The sequence below is a fragment of the Melanostigma gelatinosum genome, assembly GCF_949748355.1.
Source record: "Melanostigma gelatinosum genome assembly, chromosome: 4".
Lineage (NCBI taxonomy): Eukaryota > Metazoa > Chordata > Actinopteri > Perciformes > Zoarcidae > Melanostigma > Melanostigma gelatinosum.
This window is the reverse complement of record NC_136637.1, coordinates 28,087,395-28,108,502: the sequence shown is the minus strand read 5'-3', so window position 1 is coordinate 28,108,502 and position 21,108 is coordinate 28,087,395. Positions and strand designations below refer to the sequence as shown.

The 21,108-nt window shown below is 45.7% G+C and overlaps 1 protein-coding gene across 1 annotated transcript; it reads left to right on the top strand.

The window, feature by feature from the left end:
- Nucleotides 1-336: 336 nt before the first annotated feature.
- On the top strand, nt 337-19,714 carry myoc (myocilin). Its single transcript, XM_079266758.1, has 5 exons — nt 337-1,035; nt 16,836-16,901; nt 16,991-17,083; nt 18,298-18,509; nt 18,585-19,714. The coding sequence occupies exons 1-5, from the start codon at nt 549-551 to the stop codon at nt 19,164-19,166; spliced, it is 1,440 nt and encodes a 479-aa protein (XP_079122884.1). The 5' UTR covers nt 337-548; the 3' UTR covers nt 19,167-19,714.
- Nucleotides 19,715-21,108: the final 1,394 nt, after the last annotated feature.

The following is a 21,108-nucleotide window of genomic DNA, read 5'->3' as shown; positions in this document are numbered from 1 at the left end:
ATATGAGTAAAAGACACTGGAGGGGCTGAATTACACACATTTAAAAGACAGACGCTGTCATGTTGGACCCTTGAATAAAAAACAGCTTTTGCAGAATGACAGACGCTCAAAATTGTGTCAAAGAAGTTGTGTTTTTGTCCCCAAAACAACCATCATCCAATTACTTTCTCCTTTCTCCTTCCCTCCCTCCTCGTCCTCTGACCCCTCCCCCCAAGTTTATATCCTTCCACTCCCCTCCTTTCCTTTCACCTCTCCTCTCTTCCCCTCCTTCCCTCCCCTCCAGATCGTATAAATATCTGTGAGCTGTTGGGGAGAGCTCAGTGCTACAGACCTGTCCACTGAGGAGAGACAGAAGAAGAAGCGAGAGGGGAGGACGGAAGAAGGAGAGATAAATGAGAAAAGAGTGAGACAAAATAAGACTAAAACAAGAATCACCAGGAAATTGGGAATTATTAATTGATTAAAGGAGAGTTCAAGTTTAGAGGTGACAAATAAAAGAAGATTGGTTAAAGGAACCATCAGATCTGTGTGGAAGGACGGTGCCCACGATGTTTCTCCTTCTCTCGTTGTGTATGTGTGGTCTTCTGCTGCAAGGAGACGCTCAGGACCGAGCCGCTCTGTGGAGGGGGAACGACCGGAGTGGACGATGCCAGTACACCTTCACCGTGCCCAGCCCCGTCGAGGCCAGCTGCCCGCAGACGGGGGGCCCCGAGGTGGAGGGCCTGAAGGCTAGACTCAGCCTGCTGGAGGTGCTGGTGTCCCGGCTGACCGGAGGGGACACCGGGGGTCCCCAAGGGGCCGGGGCCGCAGCTCGGCCTGGGCTTCAGGAGGCGCTGGACCGGGCCACGGGGGAGAGGAACCTGCTGCGGGGGGAGAAGGAGCGTCTGGAGCAGGAGCTGCAGGGGCTTCAGCGCAGGATGGAGGAGATGAGGAGAGAGACGGAGAGGCTGAGGAGCAGACCGTGTCCTCCACAGACCCCCATGGTGCCACCAAGCCCCCCTCTGCAGGACAGTGGGCTGACTAGACCTGCTGGGGGTAAGAGATACACTCTGAACCACCACACACTTTATGAGCCACTCAAAAAATGTGTGAAGCTTATCGACGCTTATGAATAGAAACGGTTTAAACTCGTAAATATACATGTTTTATGAATTCCCAGTTTTTGGATAACAGTGCACACGTTTTTATTTTATATTCTAATGCAATTAAGATGCACAACTAGATTACTTAGCCTGCAGACAGGTTGTCTTTCTGCTATTTGGAGACTGATTGAAGTAAAATGGATGAATTGAAGCAGAGAAACATTGAAGCATAAATGTCGTCCATGTGTGGAATACCATGCAGGTACAGAGCCACACACAATTCCAGAGTTTTGCACCGAGTGTGTGTGCGTTTGTTTCTGTTCACTGTCTGCAGCAACAGAGAAAAGGCTGATAAATAATGAGCTTCATCGGCCAGTTACGTGAAGGAATTTGACTCTGGTTTCCATTGCTCTCAATGCACACGCACACAAAGTGTATTCCTCCCGACATCTTCCTGCATAAATCCCCTTAAAGACAGCAGCGGGGCAAAGTGTGTGCATGCTCTGAACTTGTGCGTACTTGTGCGGTTAATGTTTTGGTTGCCCCATTAGTCTGCACATTAGACCACTCGGCTCAGGTTTCTGCTCCTGCATTTAGGGTGACGGTGACGAGCCAGAGAGGGTCGGCTCAGTATTTCATGAGCAGATCCGGCTTCTTTTATGACCGGCGTTTCCCTCCGCATGACGAGCAGGGCGCGAATAGCCAGGTTATGTGGAAGGGGAGAGGCGGCTGAAATGCGATGCACGCTCTGGAAGTGCACGCTCGGGCTGGGCTTTTGATCAGGCCTGGTGGGTCAGGGCGGGTGTGGAACAGATCACATGCGAGAGGACGACACGCAGAACGCAGAGAGGAGGTCAACGTCACAGCGCTTTGGCAACTCTGACAGGAATTTCTTTTTTGACAACTCAAGCGGTGGTTATGACCTGCAGTAACATTTTCCTCTCAAAATATACGAGCTGAAATATTGCAATTATTTCATGTCGATAAAAATGGCATGTGCTCGAGGCAGAGCTAATCCATCCAATACATGCCGAAACAAAGTTTACTATCAGGTCATAAGAGCACGCGTGTGCCCTTTACTCAGGTCGAGCCCACATGCTTCCTGCAGCCATTCTTCATCACCATCACAGGTAAACAGCCACAGCATGTTACCAGTGTGTGTGTGTGTGTGTGTGTGTGTGCAGCCAGGAGGATAAGCAGTCATAAATAATGTTTAATGAACTTCTAAGATCTTTCTATCAATGTGCATATGTTGTGAAAAAATGTGCTGTAGCTGTTTTTCACACTTAGAGCAGGTTTAAGAATGAAACAGAAGCTCTCAGAGGCGTATATTTAAATCAAAAGCAATAGGTTTATTTATCGAACAAAGTTATTCAGCCCTGCAGTAATACGTGCACGGGTCAATAATAGCTTCACTCGCAGAGATTCACCATTAGACACGCTTCAACACATCAGCATCATCCTTAATATATGGGGTCCGCCCCCTTGATACATTAGTCAAAGTCAAAGATGCAAACGTAGCACGTTTAAGCCGTGTATTACGTTTGGTTGGAAGCCGTGAATGTCCATTCACCTTTGGCCCCTCCCAATAGGCGTTGGTTTCCGTCAGTGTGAGTGAGATTTTGAGGCGAGAGGACCTGGGAAAGTGTGTGTGGAGAAAGCCGGGCTCAGCTGGGCGTTGGCCCTCGCTTGAATCTCATTGTCTTATCTTTCTGAAAGATGGCTGCCTGTTCTTTTGTGACGCAGTTAAATAAGTAACCTCTCACCTGCTTCTCTCTGGCCTTGCTGTGTTGTGAGCACTGTATAAGTGGTTAATAGTGCTGCATAAGATAATGGTTATTAAAACTACAAATATACTAGTGATTAATTAAACTGTATATATAAGCTAGTTGCTGATTAAGCTGTATATAAGCTAGCTGTTGAATAAACTGTATATAAGCTAGTTGCTACTTAAAGCTGCATATAAACTAGCTGCTGATTAAGCTGTATATGAGCTAATTGCTGATTAAAACTGTATATATGCTAATTTTATCAACAAATCCCTCTCTTGACGTCTGAAGGACGTCACTTTCTTTACTTTCCTACCCTGTTCACACGCTGGTGTCTTCCTCTGCCTCTCCTGACCCTACCAGGCTGTTCTGCTCTTCCCATACTGGGTAAGCTCCATAAGGAGGGGGTGGTAATGGTTCCTTGGAGAGGGCAGTGGTGATGAGACGGCCAACCAAAGAACGAATACAGGGTATTATACAACATCCACATGAGACCAATATTGCAATGAACACACCCACTGACACTGCTATTGACAAGATCAGGTGCTTCCATTTTCCAAACATGTTTTCCATCCAATCTCCAAATGGATTGTTCACACCTGATGCTTCCTGCATTTCGTTTGACAGTGCCCTCAGACTATTCAGTGCTTTTGTGACTGAACCGTCCGGCGCAGTATTGTTGGGGATGACAGTGCAACACAGGTCTCCAAACATTGAGCAAACACCTCCTTTTTCAGCAAGCAACATGTCCAAAGCCATTCTGTTTTGTACAGTAATCAAAGAAGTAGGGGCCAGCTGCTCAGCCAGACCCTCTATTGCATCCCTAGTATGATTAGCCAAACGAAGAACATTGTAATGCACATAATTGATACGATCAACATTTTTATTCACAGTTATCCATGGAATAATACTTGCGACACTCTCAAAACCTGCTGCAATTTGGTCTACCAATTTGTATTCATTAGGCACTCCTCTGGGCACTCCGATAGCATCTATGTAAGTTGGACCTCTGTCCAGGCTGAACTCAGCTTCAGCTGCTCTTTTAGCTAAGATATGTCTGCGTCTGCGTTGGGTCAGGCTTTGTACTTTGTTTTGGTCCTGTATTATTTTGTCTCCCACTAAGGTAAGTGGCATTGCCAGCCTCACCATAGCACAGACTCCTATTGTAGATGGTGGTATGTTAGTGAATAAGCGCAGACCCCCACAGTAGTAGAATAGCCCTCCCCTAGCCCAAGAACCTATCTCTGAGCCTGGTCGTGTCATGTTGCACCAGTCTTCTGGCACACTACCTAGGTGGATTTGAGCTCTATCGTTGGTGAAATGGTAACAGACATATCTGGATCCTAGTCCTTTGTAAGCTTTGAAATAACCTACTGCAGTTTGGTTGTCAATCGGTGGGAATATGGATGCCAGAGTAGTGCAATGTGGTGGAGTAGCCATTTTAGTCATTTTTGTCATGCACGCGTATCCTGTTGGGTCAGATTCAGGATATAGTGGTGCTGGTTCGGTGAACATAGCTGGTCTAGCTGCAGCACAAGCTACACAGCCACTCATTTTGTTTTTTATAGCATTATCAACAATCCAATTTAACCATACATTGTCGCTTCCTTGTCCTGTAGCTAATTGGATCACCTGTTGGGGAGTCCATTTAGAAAAGTCTTCTGATAAGACAGTAGGTGGGTCTGGTGGTAGCGGTTGTCTGTGCGGAATTATGTTTATTTGAATTCCTACTCTCGGGTCTTTGCCTGGGACGTCCACTAATAGGGCGAACCATATTATGTTTTTTCCTGTGCTGCTTTTGGTGACGTTGTTTAGGGACAGAGATAAGGGATTGGCTGTTGCTGAAAAGTCTCGTTGGAAGTCTATTTTGTCCCATAAGGTCCTTCTCGGACTTTCCCCTCGCATTGTTGGCTTCCACCGCCCTGTGTACTTAGTTACCGCCCCCCAGGAATGACAAAACGCTATGGACGGGACGTTCACGTAATTCTCACATCTGTTGACTATGGCATTGTCAGCACACAAATACACAGCACGACCTCTCCATGCTCTTGGTCTTCTTCCACAGTTAATCACATCACACAAATCAAAAGTAAAAACGGTTTTGCTCCCCTGGGTGTAGTTTAAGGTCAGATATGCACGACATGCTTTTGGTGGTGGCTTGTATGCCGGTTCTGAGGCATCTCTTTTTTGCCTAACCTTCCCTCTCTCGAGGTCGTTTTGAGTTTTGTTCACATCCTCGCCGCTTGTTGTCAGATTGAAGCTTGGATGACTCTCAAACCTTGTCAGATTTGGCATTTTCACATCCTTGCCACTTGTTGTCAGATTGCAGCTTGGATGACTCTCAAACCCTGTCAGATTTGGCATTGCCTCTGGCAGACAGTCATAGTTTCCGCTAGTTGGTTTGTTCACTGTTTTGTCCCCCATTTTCAATCCCAAAGTCAAGAATATCACAAATGCCACACCCAAACCCAATAGGACCCACCCAGTTCTTTTACCTATCCCCATGTCTTTCCAGGTACCTGGAGTGGGATGAATCCCCTGTGGCTGGATGTCTGTTCCCCCCAACAGATTACACTCACACTCCATTTTGCGCCAGATCACCTCGGACCTCTGCTAAGGGTCTGGAACGCTCAGATGCTGGGGCACAATGTGACAGGTGGTGCCAAGGTGCTCCTGATTTACCTATGACCTGGACCGAGTGTGAAGTAACCTCCTTCACTTCGTACGGCCCTGTCCACCTGGGGTCAGTCCACTTTCTCTTGTGAACTTTGACCCTGACCCAGTCACCCACTCGGATGAGATTTTTTACTTCCTCCTGGTCAGCTGCACTGGTCCGCAGGACCTGTTTGGAGAGAGCCTCCGTGAGAGTGATTAACGCAGTCATATATGCCTTCATTTCAACTTGCTGCACATCTAAAGCAGGAATATGACTACTGTCTCTTGGAGGACCAGGCATTTGCCTCCCTGTCATTAACTCATGTGGTGAAAGATGCGTCTCATTTCCTTGTGCGCTCCTCATTGCCATTAGAGCTAATGGTAAGGCTTCAACCCATGTCAGCTTTGATGCCGCACATGTCTTTGCTATTTTTGATTTTAGCGTCTGATTTGCCCTCTCTACCAGTCCTTGTGACTGTGGATGATACACTGATCCATATCTATGTCTGATTCCTAGTCTGGCTTCCACTTCCTGCAAATGCTTATTACTGAAATGTGAACCATTATCGGACCTTATGCATCTAGGAACACCATAGCGAGGTATTAGTTCAGTTTGCAGCCACTTTATTACTGTCTGTGCGTCTTCTTTTTTAGTTGGGATTGCCTCTACCCACTTTGAGAATCTGTCAACCATTACCAAAATGTATCTTTTTCCTTGTACTCTGTTATCATGTCCCATGTCAGTAAAGTCTATGCTGATGTCTTGGAAGCAGGCTGATGGTACAGGATAAGAGCCCATAGGTGTCTTGTACGGTTTCTTCACATTGTGATCCCCACAGGTGGTGCATTCGTCGCAGAAGAGGGACACCATACTTTCCATGCGTGGGTGCCACCACAGTGCTTCCACCCTTTGTAATGTTCCTTTCTTTCCTTCGTGCGTTGGTCCATGTGCCTCTGGTATCAGTGAGACACATAATTCTGCTGGTGATACCACTCTGCCATCATGGGATCTCCAAAGTCCACTTTCTCCTTTTGTTGCTCCTTTCCTTTGCCATTCAGACCATTCGTATGGTCCAGCCTTCTTCTGTATCTCAATCAGTGTTTCTTCAGTGATTTCGGGTTCTTGTATGGCTATTTTCAGAATCATCTGTTTTGGTCTGTATCCTCCTACTTCTTTAGCAGCTTCATCTGCCTTGTCGTTTCCCACACTTATTCTGGTCTTTGCCTTGCCATCATGTCCTTTGCATTTCATGATTGCCACTCTTTTTGGTAGCTTCATAGCTTCCACCAGTGCCATGATTTCCTTCTTGTGTTTGATGGGTGCGTCCATTGATGTTGTGTATCCTCTTCTTCGCCACATGGGCCCATCAACGTGAGCTGCTCCATGTGCGTAAGCAGAATCTGTGAAGATGTTTACAGATTTTCCTTCTGCTATTTTCAAGGCTTGTATGAGCGCTTCGACTTCTGCCAGTTGTGCTGATGCTGGTTGAGGTAGGATACCTGATGCTACTATTGTGTGTTCCATGTCTTCGAATTGTCTCACCACAGCATAGGATGCTGTGTTTCCGTCATCTCCTTTGTAGCAACATCCATCCGTGTATAACCACATTTCTGCTCCTGGGATTGGTGTATTTCCCAGGTCTGGCCTTAGTTTGTTTTCAATGATTGCTCTTGCTTCGCAGCTGTGTGGTTGATCTCCTTGCCCTTGTTGTAGTGATGACGCCATATTGATTCCTCCTGTTTCATAGACAATATGTGGTCTTGTGCATTCTCTTTGAATTTTCGATTTTCTTGCAGCTCCGAATGTGAATTCTTTGCTGAGGAGGAATGCAGCCACACCATGATGTGTGTGGATTTTCAGAGGGTGGCACATGACAATGTGGGATGTTTTCTCGATCGCCTTTGCAATTGCCGCCATGTGTCTTGTACAGGTGGATTGGCCAACTTCAACTGGGTCCAGTTTTGATGAGTGATACATGAGTACCACTCTTTCTCCCCCTTTTTTCTGATACAAAACTGCATTTACCATCCCTCCTTTTTGTTCAGAAACATCTAGGTGAAAAGGGAGTAAATAGTCTGGAGCTTGAAGAGCCGAGGCATGTGACAAAGTCTGTTTGAGTTTGGTGAACGCGTCTTCAGCGTCTTGTGTCCACACCAGTGGGGCAGAGGTGTTTCTAGTTCCTGGTTCCTTGAGCAGGCTTCTGAGACAGGTGGTGAGGTCAGTGTAGTCTGGAATGTGACTACGAGAGTAGCCTGTTAGACCCAGGAATGACAGCATATGTCCCACGGTGATAGGTCTGTCATGATGGAGAATGCTGTCTCTGTGGGCTGTGCTTACAGCCAGGCCGCTAGATGAGAGAGTGCGACCCAGGAATGTGACTTGTCTCCTACATGTTTGGACCTTGGTCTTCTTAACTTTGTAGCCTTTTGAGGCTAACAGCAGCAGCAGAGTCTCAGTGGCCTCCAGGCAGGTGGCAGAAGATGGGGCAGCAATCAGGAGGTCATCCACATATTGTATGAGGACGACACCATCCGGCACCTCTATATCAGACAAGTGTAGTCTGAGATGATGGTTGAACAAACCTGGAGAACAACGAAAACCTTGTGGCAGGCGAGAATAGGTGTATTGCTGGTCGTTGAATGTGAAAGCAAACAGTGTCTGTGAGTCTTTGTCCAGAGGGATGCTGAAGAAGGCGTTAGCGAGGTCAATTACTGTGAAATATGAGTGCTGTGGGCTGAGATTTGTTAAGGCAATATGTGGATCTGGAACTGGATATGACGCCGGTTGTGTGGCATCATTGATTGGTCGAAAATCTTGTACCATCCGCCAGCCTGTGTTGTTTCCGGCCTTCTGCACTGGCAGTATCGCTGTATTGTATGGTGATCGAGTTTTCACCAACACTCCAGCTTGTAGCAGACCTGCAATGGTCGGGGCGATGCCTGCGATTTGTTCTGGCTTTAGTTTGTACTGTGGATGCCAGATAGGAGGTGCAAATGGATCCAACAGCGTCACCTTCACAGGTTTGACCGTTGCCAATTTTCCCACATCATAAGGGCCAGTCGTCCATAGTTTCGCAGGCACGCCGTCCAATAGAGCTTGAGTTGCAGGATGGTCAGTGCATGGTTTACCATGATGGCGTGGCAGTGGTAAATGTTCAGGTAGTGTGTGTTCTTTGGTAGAGATGATCCATCGCCACATATCTTCTTCTGTTGCCTTCAGCAGTCCTGCTGTATCTGTGTGTGTCCATGACAGAGTATGTGCTCTTTTTATCATGGGGCCGAGTCCTCTGGCCTCTTGTCCAAATCCAACCGCTAGGGTGACGTGTGGAGCAGATTCTTTGCTGAGACCATACCACTTGGTCTGATAATCATCCAATAGCACTGCTGCTGCCACGCCTTCTTTTCCACAATACACATCATGACATATTATTTGTGGAGTTAGGTGTGCCATATTGATGTCCCAATCTTCAGCATATGGGCAGTCTGGATCGTCCGTGACATTCATAGTGCAGTGCACATATGGTAGAGGAGTTTTATATGGATGCAGTCTTTGGATCTGTTCTCTGTGTATGTTGAACCAGAATTGAATTGTTGGTGTGCTTGGTCCTGTGGCTAGACATCTCAGCCAGTACACTTCTTCATCCAATGATTCCACATTAATGGACGTTTGTGGCATAGATAGTATTCGCACAGGCATTGATAGTGTGCTTGCAGGGGGAGGGTCCAGTGAGACCTGGACCCCTTCGTTGTTTAGCCATATTGTTAGACCGAATTTAGTCATCAGATCGCGGCCCAGTAGGTTTACTGGGCAGTTTGGCGCTGATAGGAAGCTGTGTGACCATTGTTGACTTCCAATTTGGACATTTAAAGGTTTAGTGCACCACTGGCGTTCTGGCGCGCCTGAGACCCCAACCACTGACACATATTTAGATGACAGGACCTGTGGAGACGTGAGGCTGGAATATGTTGCCCCTGTGTCCACCAAAAATGTGTGTGCCTGTCCGTTTATTGTGCAAGTGAGAGTTGGCTCACTTGTTAGTCCAAATTTCATGATGCCGGTGCCAGGTGGTTGTGGGGTGTCCTAGTAGGGATAATAGTTATTCGCCCACTGAGCTTGTAGTGCCTGGTTGACATTTTCTCCGGAGCTAGGATCATTTTGCGTCCATTGCTCAGTGCCTCCTAGTGGCGCCTGGTATGGCTGTCCAGCTTGATTCTGGTTTCGTGGATCCTGAAAGCCTCCTCTTCCTCTCTGATAATTTCCTCTTCCTCTGGGTCCTCTTCCTCTTCCACGTGTTGGGCCTTGTTGATGTGACAGGTCACGTGTGTGACAGTTACGTGAGTAGTGGCCTGGTTTTCCACAGGTGTAGCAGTAGAAAGTGCCTCCTTGATCACCCCCTTGGGCACCTCCTCTTTGTCCTCCTCTTTGGTTTTGTTGCCATGGTTGCTGCACCATTACAGGGACCACTTGTGCTGCTAGTGGTTCCAGTTGAGCCATCTGCTTCTTTTTGTCCTTTGCAATCTTTTGGGCCGTGTCCAGGTCAGACAGCTGTCTCTTCATCAGTGCCACTTGCAGTGCCTTGAGCTCCACATCTGATGCTTCTGCAGCTGTTCTGTGTTTATCATAGTGATGCAGTACATGTTCTCTCCATGCAGATTGAGTGAAGGAGGCGATGGCCACAGTGTTTTCAATCGCCTCTCTTACCTTTGCAGGCAATCCTTTGGTCACCATGCTTCTCCAGAGTGCCAATGATGTCTGAGATGCATCTGGGGATTCTCTAAATGTTGTTCTCCATACTTGCTCAGCGCGAGCTAGGAGATCTGCAGCAGGCTCCCCAGGCTTGGCCATGAAGGTTGACATTTGGCTGTGGTCTGTTGGGGTGGGGTACTCTCTTCTTAAGGCCTGATGTAGTACCATCCTGACACCGCCTATGGGCGTGGGGTCAGGCGCGTTTGTGGTTCCTGCTGCGGCTTCAAGCTTTTTCAGTGTGTGTGGGTCAGATGCTCTGGCCAGCAGGCCTCTGTAGTCACCAAGTGCCAGTTTGTGGGACTTTGTATATTTATCTAGCTCTTCTAGCCATGGCTCTGCTCCTGAAGACAGTGAAGGAAGGGCAGTCAGCAGTGTTGACATGTCCATGAAGGAGAAGGGAATAAATGCCATCTGGTGAGGGGCTGCAGCTGTTGGAGCTGGTCTGAGTGGCATCTGACATGAGTTAGGCCCATATTGTTGTCCACTGCGCGTTGTTGATGGGGCTGTGGCATATCCTGTGAAATTTCCATTTAGCGTTAGCCTCTGTACTTCATGTGTTTGTGGCCATTTGTGTTCGTTGGCTGGCTGTGCAGCTAGTTCGATCAGCTCCTTCTCTTCCTCTGTACCAGGAACCCACAGGTCCGCTTGTGGTATAGCATATCCACTAGCCTCCATGTAAGGCGTATAGCCTGTTGCTGCTGCATGGTCTTTTTCCAGCTGTTCGAGCTCCTCCAGTTGTTGTTCCAGGGTTTGAATATCCTCTTGTGTGTCGTCTTTTTGTCTGTGTTGGTAACGGTCTCTGATTGAGTTGCTCACTCTGTGCCGAGTTTCGAGTGGGGCTGTCAATGCGAAAGCATCGAAGCGTGGCTCATTGTGTGCGTCGACAATTAGTGTAGGTGTAGTTTCAGGTCCGGGTGTGTTTGACAGCCCTAGGGCGCTCAGTTGAGTCATCAGGTATCCCACAGTCTTCTCAACTTGCTTCGCTCTTTTTCTTCTCTCCTTTTCCTCTACTGAGACAGGTATCTGCAGCTCTCCTTCATCTACTGCGAAGATGCCTTTCAGGAACCCCTTTGATACTGGTCTTACTGGAGCCTGAATGAAAGGGTTATTTGTGGGCACATAATCTGGAGGGGGAGGTGGGAGATCCGGGTGCAGTTGGCTTTGTTCATGTTCATGCATGTCTTTGTGTTGCGGTGGCAGGTCAGGATACAGGTTGCTTTGTTCATGCTTGGGCTTGTCATTGTCGATAGGGGTGAATGGGTTGTCGGCATATGAGGGAGGGGCAGTGGATGAGGGTGTTAGGGCCGGGAACATGCCTCCGCTGTGTTTGGCGGCCTCTAGTGGTGAACGTGCTGCTTCAGCATCCAGCTCCATTGCGTTCCATGGCTCTTTGCCAGCCCGCTCCATCCATCTCTTCTCGATTCCAGTGAGAATCAGCTTGCTGCCCATCCTGTTGTTATCAAAATCGAAGCACCGTTTAAGATAAGGCCAGACGCCTTTTTCTGCAGCTGCGTTGTTTCTTGCTGTTCTTTTTCCCATGTTTAGATATCTTGGATTTCTGTCCTGCCATGCGTTCTTCTTCTCTTCACAGTGTCTCATCACTTCCCTGTTCATCTGTTGTACCATCTCTTCGGAAGGGGAACAATTCAGCCGTTCTCCATCCCAAATGGCTTTATCTTTCCATCTTTTTATCAATCTTTGGTAGGCGTGTTGTTCCACTGGCCAAAGTTTGCTTCGTCCATTAATCCTGCTCTGTTCCTGGACTGCATTCTCCAAGATGCACAGATAAGAGGAGAATTTCTCAGCCATGATGGGTTTCTGTAACATGCAATGAGAGTCTGAAATCAGTATTCCCAAATGTCCACACGATGGAGCCAAAACTCCTGTCCATTGTTCCTGTTGCAGTTCTTGAATAGGCCACAGAAAAGCCAACATGCAGGACAAATGTTTTTTTTTTTTTTTTTAAATCAAAAGCACCAGCAGAGGGAGCCAACGCTCCTCCCAAGTTTCCTGGTGTCTGGTTGAACTCAAATCAATGTCATTCACACTGCTGCATGTCTTAAAACCTGCTTTTCTCTGTAATATGTGTGTGTGTGAAATGATGATCTATTTTATTATTAACACTTTATGGTGAAGAGGACGAAAACAGTACAGTTATAGAGTTATTTCGAAGTCTCTGTGTGCATGGACACAAAAGCTCGTCCATTATACTAATTTGGCAATTTTCAGCCCTAATCTTATGGTTTAAGCAAGCATTACTGTGCAGAGGTCACTGATCTTTATTCTGTTGTACGAGAGAATGACGGAGTGCTTCTCTCGGCGTTTTAAACCTTCATACAGTGACCTCACAACTCCGCAATATAAGCATTACAAGTATAAAGCATATTATTTAACAGTGTATGAATATATATTATTTACAAATCTGCCTATATATCCCTGCTAGGTGTGAAATGCTATGTTTTGATTACTCAAGCAATGGCTTGTAACTAAATATTTTATAAGGCAGAGTGAGACAACCTTGCCCCCACCTTTTCAAATATCTTCCGCTAACTGTCTTTGTAAGTGGACACAAAGCAAGGCCGCATCTGTGTTTTTTATCAGGAGTAGTCAAATCCTCCCTAATATTCCCACCGCCAGTCTTGACTAAATGAATAGAAGATTTGTAGCAGCTGTTAACCTTGTACATTCATAATTTTAGCGACTGTCTGGCTGGAACAATAGAAGCTGTGTATCGGCTTTAAAACTTTTTTTTTTCTCTCTCTCTGGTTTGCATGAGTGACTGCTGTGTTTCCGCATTACACTTTGCTAACGATCCCTAAGGAACACAATTTTCCAATAAATTTAACTACGCCAGTAAAACTGACACTTATATTAACCCTCAGCTGTCTCTCAGCATATTCTAGTGATTTATGTGTGTGTGTGAATGTAACAGTCGTGTATAATGTGTGTTTTTCCTATTCTGGACACCAACCTTTGAAACAACACACCAACATTTTCAAACACCAAGCACGGCCTCAGCTGGCTGTCTCTAACGCACAAAGAAACTCAGAAACAGCATAAACTCTGAACCAGGTCTCAGCGCTCACATATATGCTCCAAAGAATCGCACTCATTTAAACGAAATCGAATCCATACACAGCCGTGGTTATGTACGCTGCAAACATGCACTTTCATTCAAACAAAATTGCAACACACTGCCATTTTTAAATGCGCAGAGATCACCAATGCGGTAAAGGAATATCTTTAGAAACACAGTCAAACAAATAAACAAAAGTTAAAACGTACAGCTCAGCAAATAGTCACCCGCATTCATACTAGATAATCAAAACACACGCTGCCGTGTCTATAAGCATAAATCAGTCACAAGCACGGAGTCACCCGCATTCCTACTAGATAATCAAAACACACGCTGCCGTCTCTTTAAGCATAAATCAGTCACAAGCACGGAGTCACCCGCATTCATACTAGATAATCAAAACACACGCTGCCGTCTCTTTAAGCATAAATCAGTCACAAACACGGAGTTGTAGAGGAGATGTACAGCTCTTTTACACACTCATCACATTCCATCAGCAAGCTTCTTTTTCTCTCAACCTCATCAAACAGACTGGAGCGCTACTGATCGTTCGATCACAACGCAAATGACAAACAGCTTTTTAGCAACCAAAAAACAGTCAGATTATAAAGATTCTTTCCCTATTCCTTGGCAGCTAATCCACTTTATCAAACTAAACAAACAGACACCTCTTGGACGCCTGCGCAAATGACAACTGCTTCTCAGCAAACAAACACAGTAAACACCAATTAAAACCAAATTTGAAATGCGCACAATTCACAAATCCGGTCTAGCATGTAAGTAATACTTGCAGTGAAACAATGAACACACATTAGAACATACACGGCTGTCTCTTTAAATGTAAATCAGTCAGAAGCACGGCCTTCGGATGAGCTGACTCTTTTTTTTTTTTTTTTTAGACACACATTTATCAGGAACGCATTGTAACAGCAATTTGTCTTTTATCTCGATCTCATCAAACAGACTGTGTACCGCTGATCTCTCGACCACGATACAAATGAAAAACAAATGCTTTTTCAGCAAACAATCAGTCAAATTATAATCAATTCTGTCCCTATCGTACACATATCAAAGAAAACAGCGCTATTTTAATGCATCACAATATCTGCTTTGGCTGGGCCGTGATCACGGCCCTTCCGCGTGGAAGTCCGCGGTGCTACCAACCACACCACCAACGCAATACATCAAACAACACAATTTAAAACACTTTAAGTAACATAGGACTCTGCGGGTCCTTTTCTCTAGTTACTTTATTACACAACGTCCATTATCAACGACACATCAATTAACGTAAATTTTGTGCTCTCGCCCAGAAACTCCGTCGAGGATTCTCTAAGCAGAGATATCATGGTTTTCCACTAAGCGCCGCACACAAATCTAGATCCGGAGATTTGATGATCTCAATAAGGTAATTTTCTCTTGGTCCGCTATCAATGATACATCGGCTAACTTAAAACTTGTGCTCCCATGCAGAAACTTTATAAGAGTTACTCTAAGCAGAGTTAACTTGGTTTTTACACCACACGTAACACACTCGATGACTTGATACGAATATTTCACGGTCAATTCTCTCAATACAATTTACAGTTTATCAATGACATCAATGACATATACATATATCCCCGTCATGTTATGCAATTTCTTCGTAGCCCAAAACATCCCATAAGTACGTTAGAAATCACGCCTTTTGCAACATGAATTTGAGTGCTCAGCGTGGAGCGCGTGTCTGCGAGCAAATGCGTTACACGGCTCACAGCACCTCACATCGACGCTATCACAAGTGCGTAATTTCTCGCCTTTTATTTGACGTTTTCTGATGGGCTCATTCATACATATTCACAGAACCCCCCAAATGGCTGTATAACAACTCTGTTGCTGTGTGTTTAATCTTTACAATTACTCTATTTCTAAGCAAATACTTACAGTTCGGACAGTCTGAGCACAATTTAGAATATTTCTATGAATACAATGTTGCAGAATTCAGTTAAATAGGTCTCTGCCTCACCTTGAGATGTGCACCGGTGCGTCTCAGACTCCCCAAAGCTGCAATTTCGCTCCGATGGCAATTATCGGGTTCCCAGCCTCGAAGGGAGAGTTACGCCGTTATCTGGAATCAAAAGGAGAGGCCTGTTAACATTCTAACCTGAAGCTCTGTATCGTATCAGATCACGTCGGGGTCACCACTTTGTTGTGAAAAAATGTGCTGTAGCTGTTTTTCACACTTAGAGCAGGTTTAAGAATGAAACAGAAGCTCTCAGAGGCGTATATTTAAATCAAAAGCAATAGGTTTATTTATCGAACAAAGTTATTCAGCCCTGCAGTAATACGTGCACGGGTCAATAATAGCTTCACTCGCAGAGATTCACCATTAGACACGCTTCAACACATCAGCATCATCCTTAATATATGGGGTCCGCCCCCTTGATACATTAGTCAAAGTCAAAGATGCAAACGTAGCACGTTTAAGCCGTGTATTACGTTTGGTTGGAAGCCGTGAATGTCCATTCACCTTTGGCCCCTCCCAATAGGCGTTGGTTTCCGTCAGTGTGAGTGAGATTTTGAGGCGAGAGGACCTGGGAAAGTGTGTGTGGAGAAAGCCGGGCTCAGCTGGGCGTTGGCCCTCGCTTGAATCTCATTGTCTTATCTTTCTGAAAGATGGCTGCCTGTTCTTTTGTGACGCAGTTAAATAAGTAACCTCTCACCTGCTTCTCTCTGGCCTTGCTGTGTTGTGAGCACTGTATAAGTGGTTAATAGTGCTGCATAAGATAATGGTTATTAAAACTACAAATATACTAGTGATTAATTAAACTGTATATATAAGCTAGTTGCTGATTAAGCTGTATATAAGCTAGCTGTTGAATAAACTGTATATAAGCTAGTTGCTACTTAAAGCTGCATATAAACTAGCTGCTGATTAAGCTGTATATGAGCTAATTGCTGATTAAAACTGTATATATGCTAATTTTATCAACACATATCATGCGGTATGTAGAGGGACTAAAGGACATTCAAAATGTTTAAAAGTCCTCTGACTGTTGATGATACACAGCACCCTGAATTATGAATACTGGGGGGAAATAAGTTCTGGCTGAGTTACATCCAACAGCTCTGCTGAACTCTGTAAGCTGGGGTTGATTCGGCCGCTGCCTCCTCTGTCTGTGAGTGCACATATGGCTCACAGTAAACACCCACACACTCAGGGGAAAAGACAGTAAGACAAAGTGGCTGTTTACCTGTGATGACGATGATGAATGGCTGCGTCTTGTAACCCTCAAAACACTTCCAGCCTCTTTTCTTTACAACCCTTTAAATGGGCTCAACCTTTACCTTCAACACCGCAAGCTCATCGTCTGCCTCATCGCCCACCTCCCTCTCCTCATCGACGCCGAGAATCAACATCAGCTTCACGCCACAGCCACGTTTGGGTACACAAACACTCTCCTAACTGTTGTATGCTGAATGTGAGACGTACAACCGAAATCACTAAACTCTGCGTGTGTGTTTAGGTTCCAATCCCATGTCTCACCTGATGACCAGGCCCAACAGGCAAGGAGACAGCAGCAGTTTGAGAGGTGTGGTCACGTTTTCTGCAGAATCACCTCCATCCTCGCAGTTTTATTGTTCAACTAAATCCACGTGTCTCCTCGTCTCTTCCCGGCAGACTCGGCGTGGGAGTACGGACATCCGGGTTTCCAGGAGCTGAAGGCCGAGGTGACGGAGGTGCCGGCTCCTCATGGATCTGAGGACAACACAGGTCTCCGTTTGAAATATTCTGATGTGTTCCTCCCTTACAGAACCATACGAGTGGCTCAGTGTGATGTTTTAGCCGATTTACTACAATGTGCTGATACCATTTCTTCCTTCACGAGTCCGATACCTGAACGTTCGCATCGGCCGATATCGAGTATCGAGTATCGATCCGATACCAGCGCGTCAATACAAAAAACTATAAAAAGGTCATAATTCCCTCTCGAATATCTATTTTATGTTCCTGAGAAACAAAATCTCTATTTCTCGCCAAAAGCAACATTTCACAAGATTTTACTTGAATACAACATGATGACATAATTGTCCTTCGGCCAATTCTCATTCTTACTGAATAGAGCTTAAACGCATCTTAATGTAACTTAATGCACCTCCGTGAACGTGGCCAAGCAGGACTGTGCTGCACGCTGCTAACAGCTGAAAGCTAAGAATATTAATCATATTAAATATTAAGAATTACTAAGGAAAAGTTTGCTTTGAATTCCTCAGGAATTGTGATTGATTTGACAGAAGATTCACATCAGACCCAGTAAAGAACACGTTAAACCGTGCAAACACACCAGTATAGTCCTTTAAATCCAGTCCTGGCAGCGTATACCCCTCTCACTCACCCCTTTCGCCCTCCTCCCCCTCCATCTGACCGGGCAAACATGACACTCGCCCCCCTGCTGGCAGCCTCAAAGCAAATACTGCTATTATTACATTCGGAACGAGAATACCAACGTCATGCCAATCCGCAGGTATGAGGGCCTTTCCCCGAGTTTCACGTTTTGTCTCGTAAATGTAAATGGAGAAACACGCCTAACGAGCTTGTCACACACGCTGCTGACCCCTCTAATGTGCGCCACTGACCGCGAAAAATGTCTCCTGAAGACGGAAATATGTGATCCAATTTGAAGTTAGGTTTCGGTGAAGCATCATGATTGGGCTTAAAATCGTACTTGAACGAAGTCAAATGGAAACACTAGTACAGAAAACATGTCACGAACATTGTGACGGTCAATTCTAAACAACCCAACAACCCGTTGGGACACGAACATTGGTCTCCTGGTTGAAAGTCCTGTATTTGTTTGATAAAAACGTTTTTTGATCCAATGCTCTTTGCCTAGATTTTCACATCTTGAACATAATTATATTGTATCTTTCTTAAATGCGTCTCACCTCTTCATCTCTTCATCTTCTTCCTCTTCTTCCTGCGTGCAGGTTGCGGGGAGTTGGTCTCAGTTGCTGAGCCGGTGACTCACAGGAAGGCGGACAACATAGCGGGTAAATATGGCGTTTGGATGCAGGACCCCGAGGCCGTCTCCCCTTACGGACCGGAGATGGTCTGGCGCATCGACACCATAGGCTCTGACGTCAGGCAGCTGTTCGGGTACGACGACATGGAGCAACTCTCTAAAGGCTTTCCATCCAAGGTCGGTGTCACATGGACGATACTCCCTCATTTGGAATAAGCCCCCAAAGAAGCTCACAGTGTTTTCCCCTGACAGGTCCTGATGTTGCCAGAGCTGGTGGAGAGCACCGGTGCCACTCTGTACCGAGGCTCTCTGTATTACCAGAGACGACGCAGCCGCTCCCTCATCCGCTTCGATCTCGCCTCCGAGAGCACCGCAGCGCGTCGCGACCTCCCCCACGCCGGCTTCCACGGCCAGTTCCCTTACTCCTGGGGCGGCTACACGGACATCGACCTGTCCGTGGACGAGCAAGGGCTGTGGGCCGTCTACTCCACCAGCAAGGCCAAGGGGGCCATCGTGATCTCGCAGCTGGACCCGCACAGCCTGGACGTGAAGAGGAGCTGGGAGACCAACATCAGGAAGAACTCCGTGGCCAACACCTTCATCATCTGCGGCAAGCTGTACACCGTGGCCAGCTACACGGCGCCGGACACCATCATCAACTACGTGTACGACACCAAAACCAGCCAGGGGAAGCCCATGGCCGTCCCCTTCAGGAACAAGTACCGCTACAACAGCATGATCGACTATAACCTGGCTCAGAGGAAGCTGTTCGCCTGGGACAACTTCCACATGGTGACCTACGACCTCAGGCTGGGCCGCCAGCAGCCCAACTGAGGCCGCCGTCGTTGACTGTCGAAAAGCTCAGCTGTTCCCGCTTCAAAGACTCAGAGCTTTAGAGCACGAGGCGCGTGGTAGTCGTGGTCATAAAGCCAACACCATCAGCGCAGAAGAGCTACCAAACTCCAAAGTGAAGACGTTTGAGGAACTGCGTTTCTTGCAGGTGTGCTTTTTAAAAAATCTTTTTCTTCAGGCTTTTGTTGTGGCACGGCCCACAAACATGTTTTTAGAGGAATTATTTTTGTACCGCCTTCAATTCAGATGTATGATTTTGTAGTTTTCTTGATAAGCTATATATATATATGTATATAGACATATATATATATATATATTTGAGGACTGAAAGATGAATGAATTGTACAAGCTAAGTGGGATAATCAAAGCATACAATGAAAACAAACTGCTCGTGTTTCACCAGTCAACATGTATTCGATAAAGTGCTCTCTCACTCGGCATGTGTTGAATATTGCATGTACTTGTACACTGTCGCCAACAGAATGATGTAATGTTAAAAATCATCATGAAATAAACGGCCTAAATGACAACAGTTTGTGTACCGGTAGTTATTATGAACCTTAGAGCTGCATCTGTACCTCTTCATATGAAGGCTTCGTAAGCTCTGATAACTTTAATATTAATGGTTAAGACCGAATGAACACAACACACAAATAGCTAATTATTAATGAATGAATTAATAATCCCACTGCTCTTGCAAATCCCTTTCATGCAGTACTAACAAGACAAAGACGGCGTACTGCTGGAGGATCAACACCAGCTGAAGCCCGGCAACGCAAACATCGTTTATGGTTAAAAACTGATGTATAGAACATTATTAAATTATATTTGTTATGATGATCCCTTTAGACCATGTGATTGTCATAAAAGCATAAAGCTATGCAATATTTATTGCTGTAACTTAGTTTTCTTTTTGCGTTTTACATGTAGCCTACATCAATCTGACAGTGGTGCGTCACCAAAGTGGCAAAAACATTATAAATGTTGCCATTTTGCATATAATCCACACTGTAAACAGTGTCATTTTGCTTTTGACAGAAGCCATTTCACTGAATGGCGCACATTGTTTTACAGATGTTTTACAGATGTCCACCAGTAAAATAAGCAACTCAGTCATTTTACTGTTAGTTTAAACTCCTTGGTCACTTTGTTCGGTACTATATAATCGAATACAACAGCTCAGATATGAATGTTTAGTTTTTGTAAAAAACAAAAAACACAGGTGTTGATTCAACTATGTGCGTATTATTGACGTTGAAGTTTGCAGTGCTGTACATGCATGCATCTATGCATGAAGCCCCTGCTTTAAGAGAAGTAGGAACTCGATTTTCCTCCATGTTGATAAGTGTTGTAGTGACATCTAGTGGTGAGATGTGATCTGTGCCGAATATTAATTCTGACGTAAATTAAAGTGTTGAAAGTACAAACCTGGCATCACTGACAAACATCTCAACAGTATATTATTTTATTAGTTTCTGTAACCAAACCAAGAGAATGTAAATAAGACCGTACACATTTTAATACAGCGATGAAACCCCTGTACAAATTCAACAAAAACAAAATCATTACCCTCCCTCCCTCATCCATCCTTCAAAGAAAGGACTCTTTCTCCCCCCGGCTCGGGTAGAGGTGAGGACGCCCCCCCCCACCCCAGGGTGCATACTACTGTACATTTCTGAAGGGCCCTCGTCGCCACAACCCCGAGATGAAAGCATTGTGGGTCGGACAGCCAGCGGAGACAGAACACAGCGCTGATCGCTCTCATCAGGAAAGACAACTAATCAATAAGTGTCCTTCTGCTTCAACGCTCCTGAACTTGAGGCTTTTCATTTCATCTTTTTTTTTTTCTCTCCTTGTTCTCCGTTCTCGTGAGGGTTGACACACACACACACACTTGAGTTTTCTACCGTTTCACCCATTAACT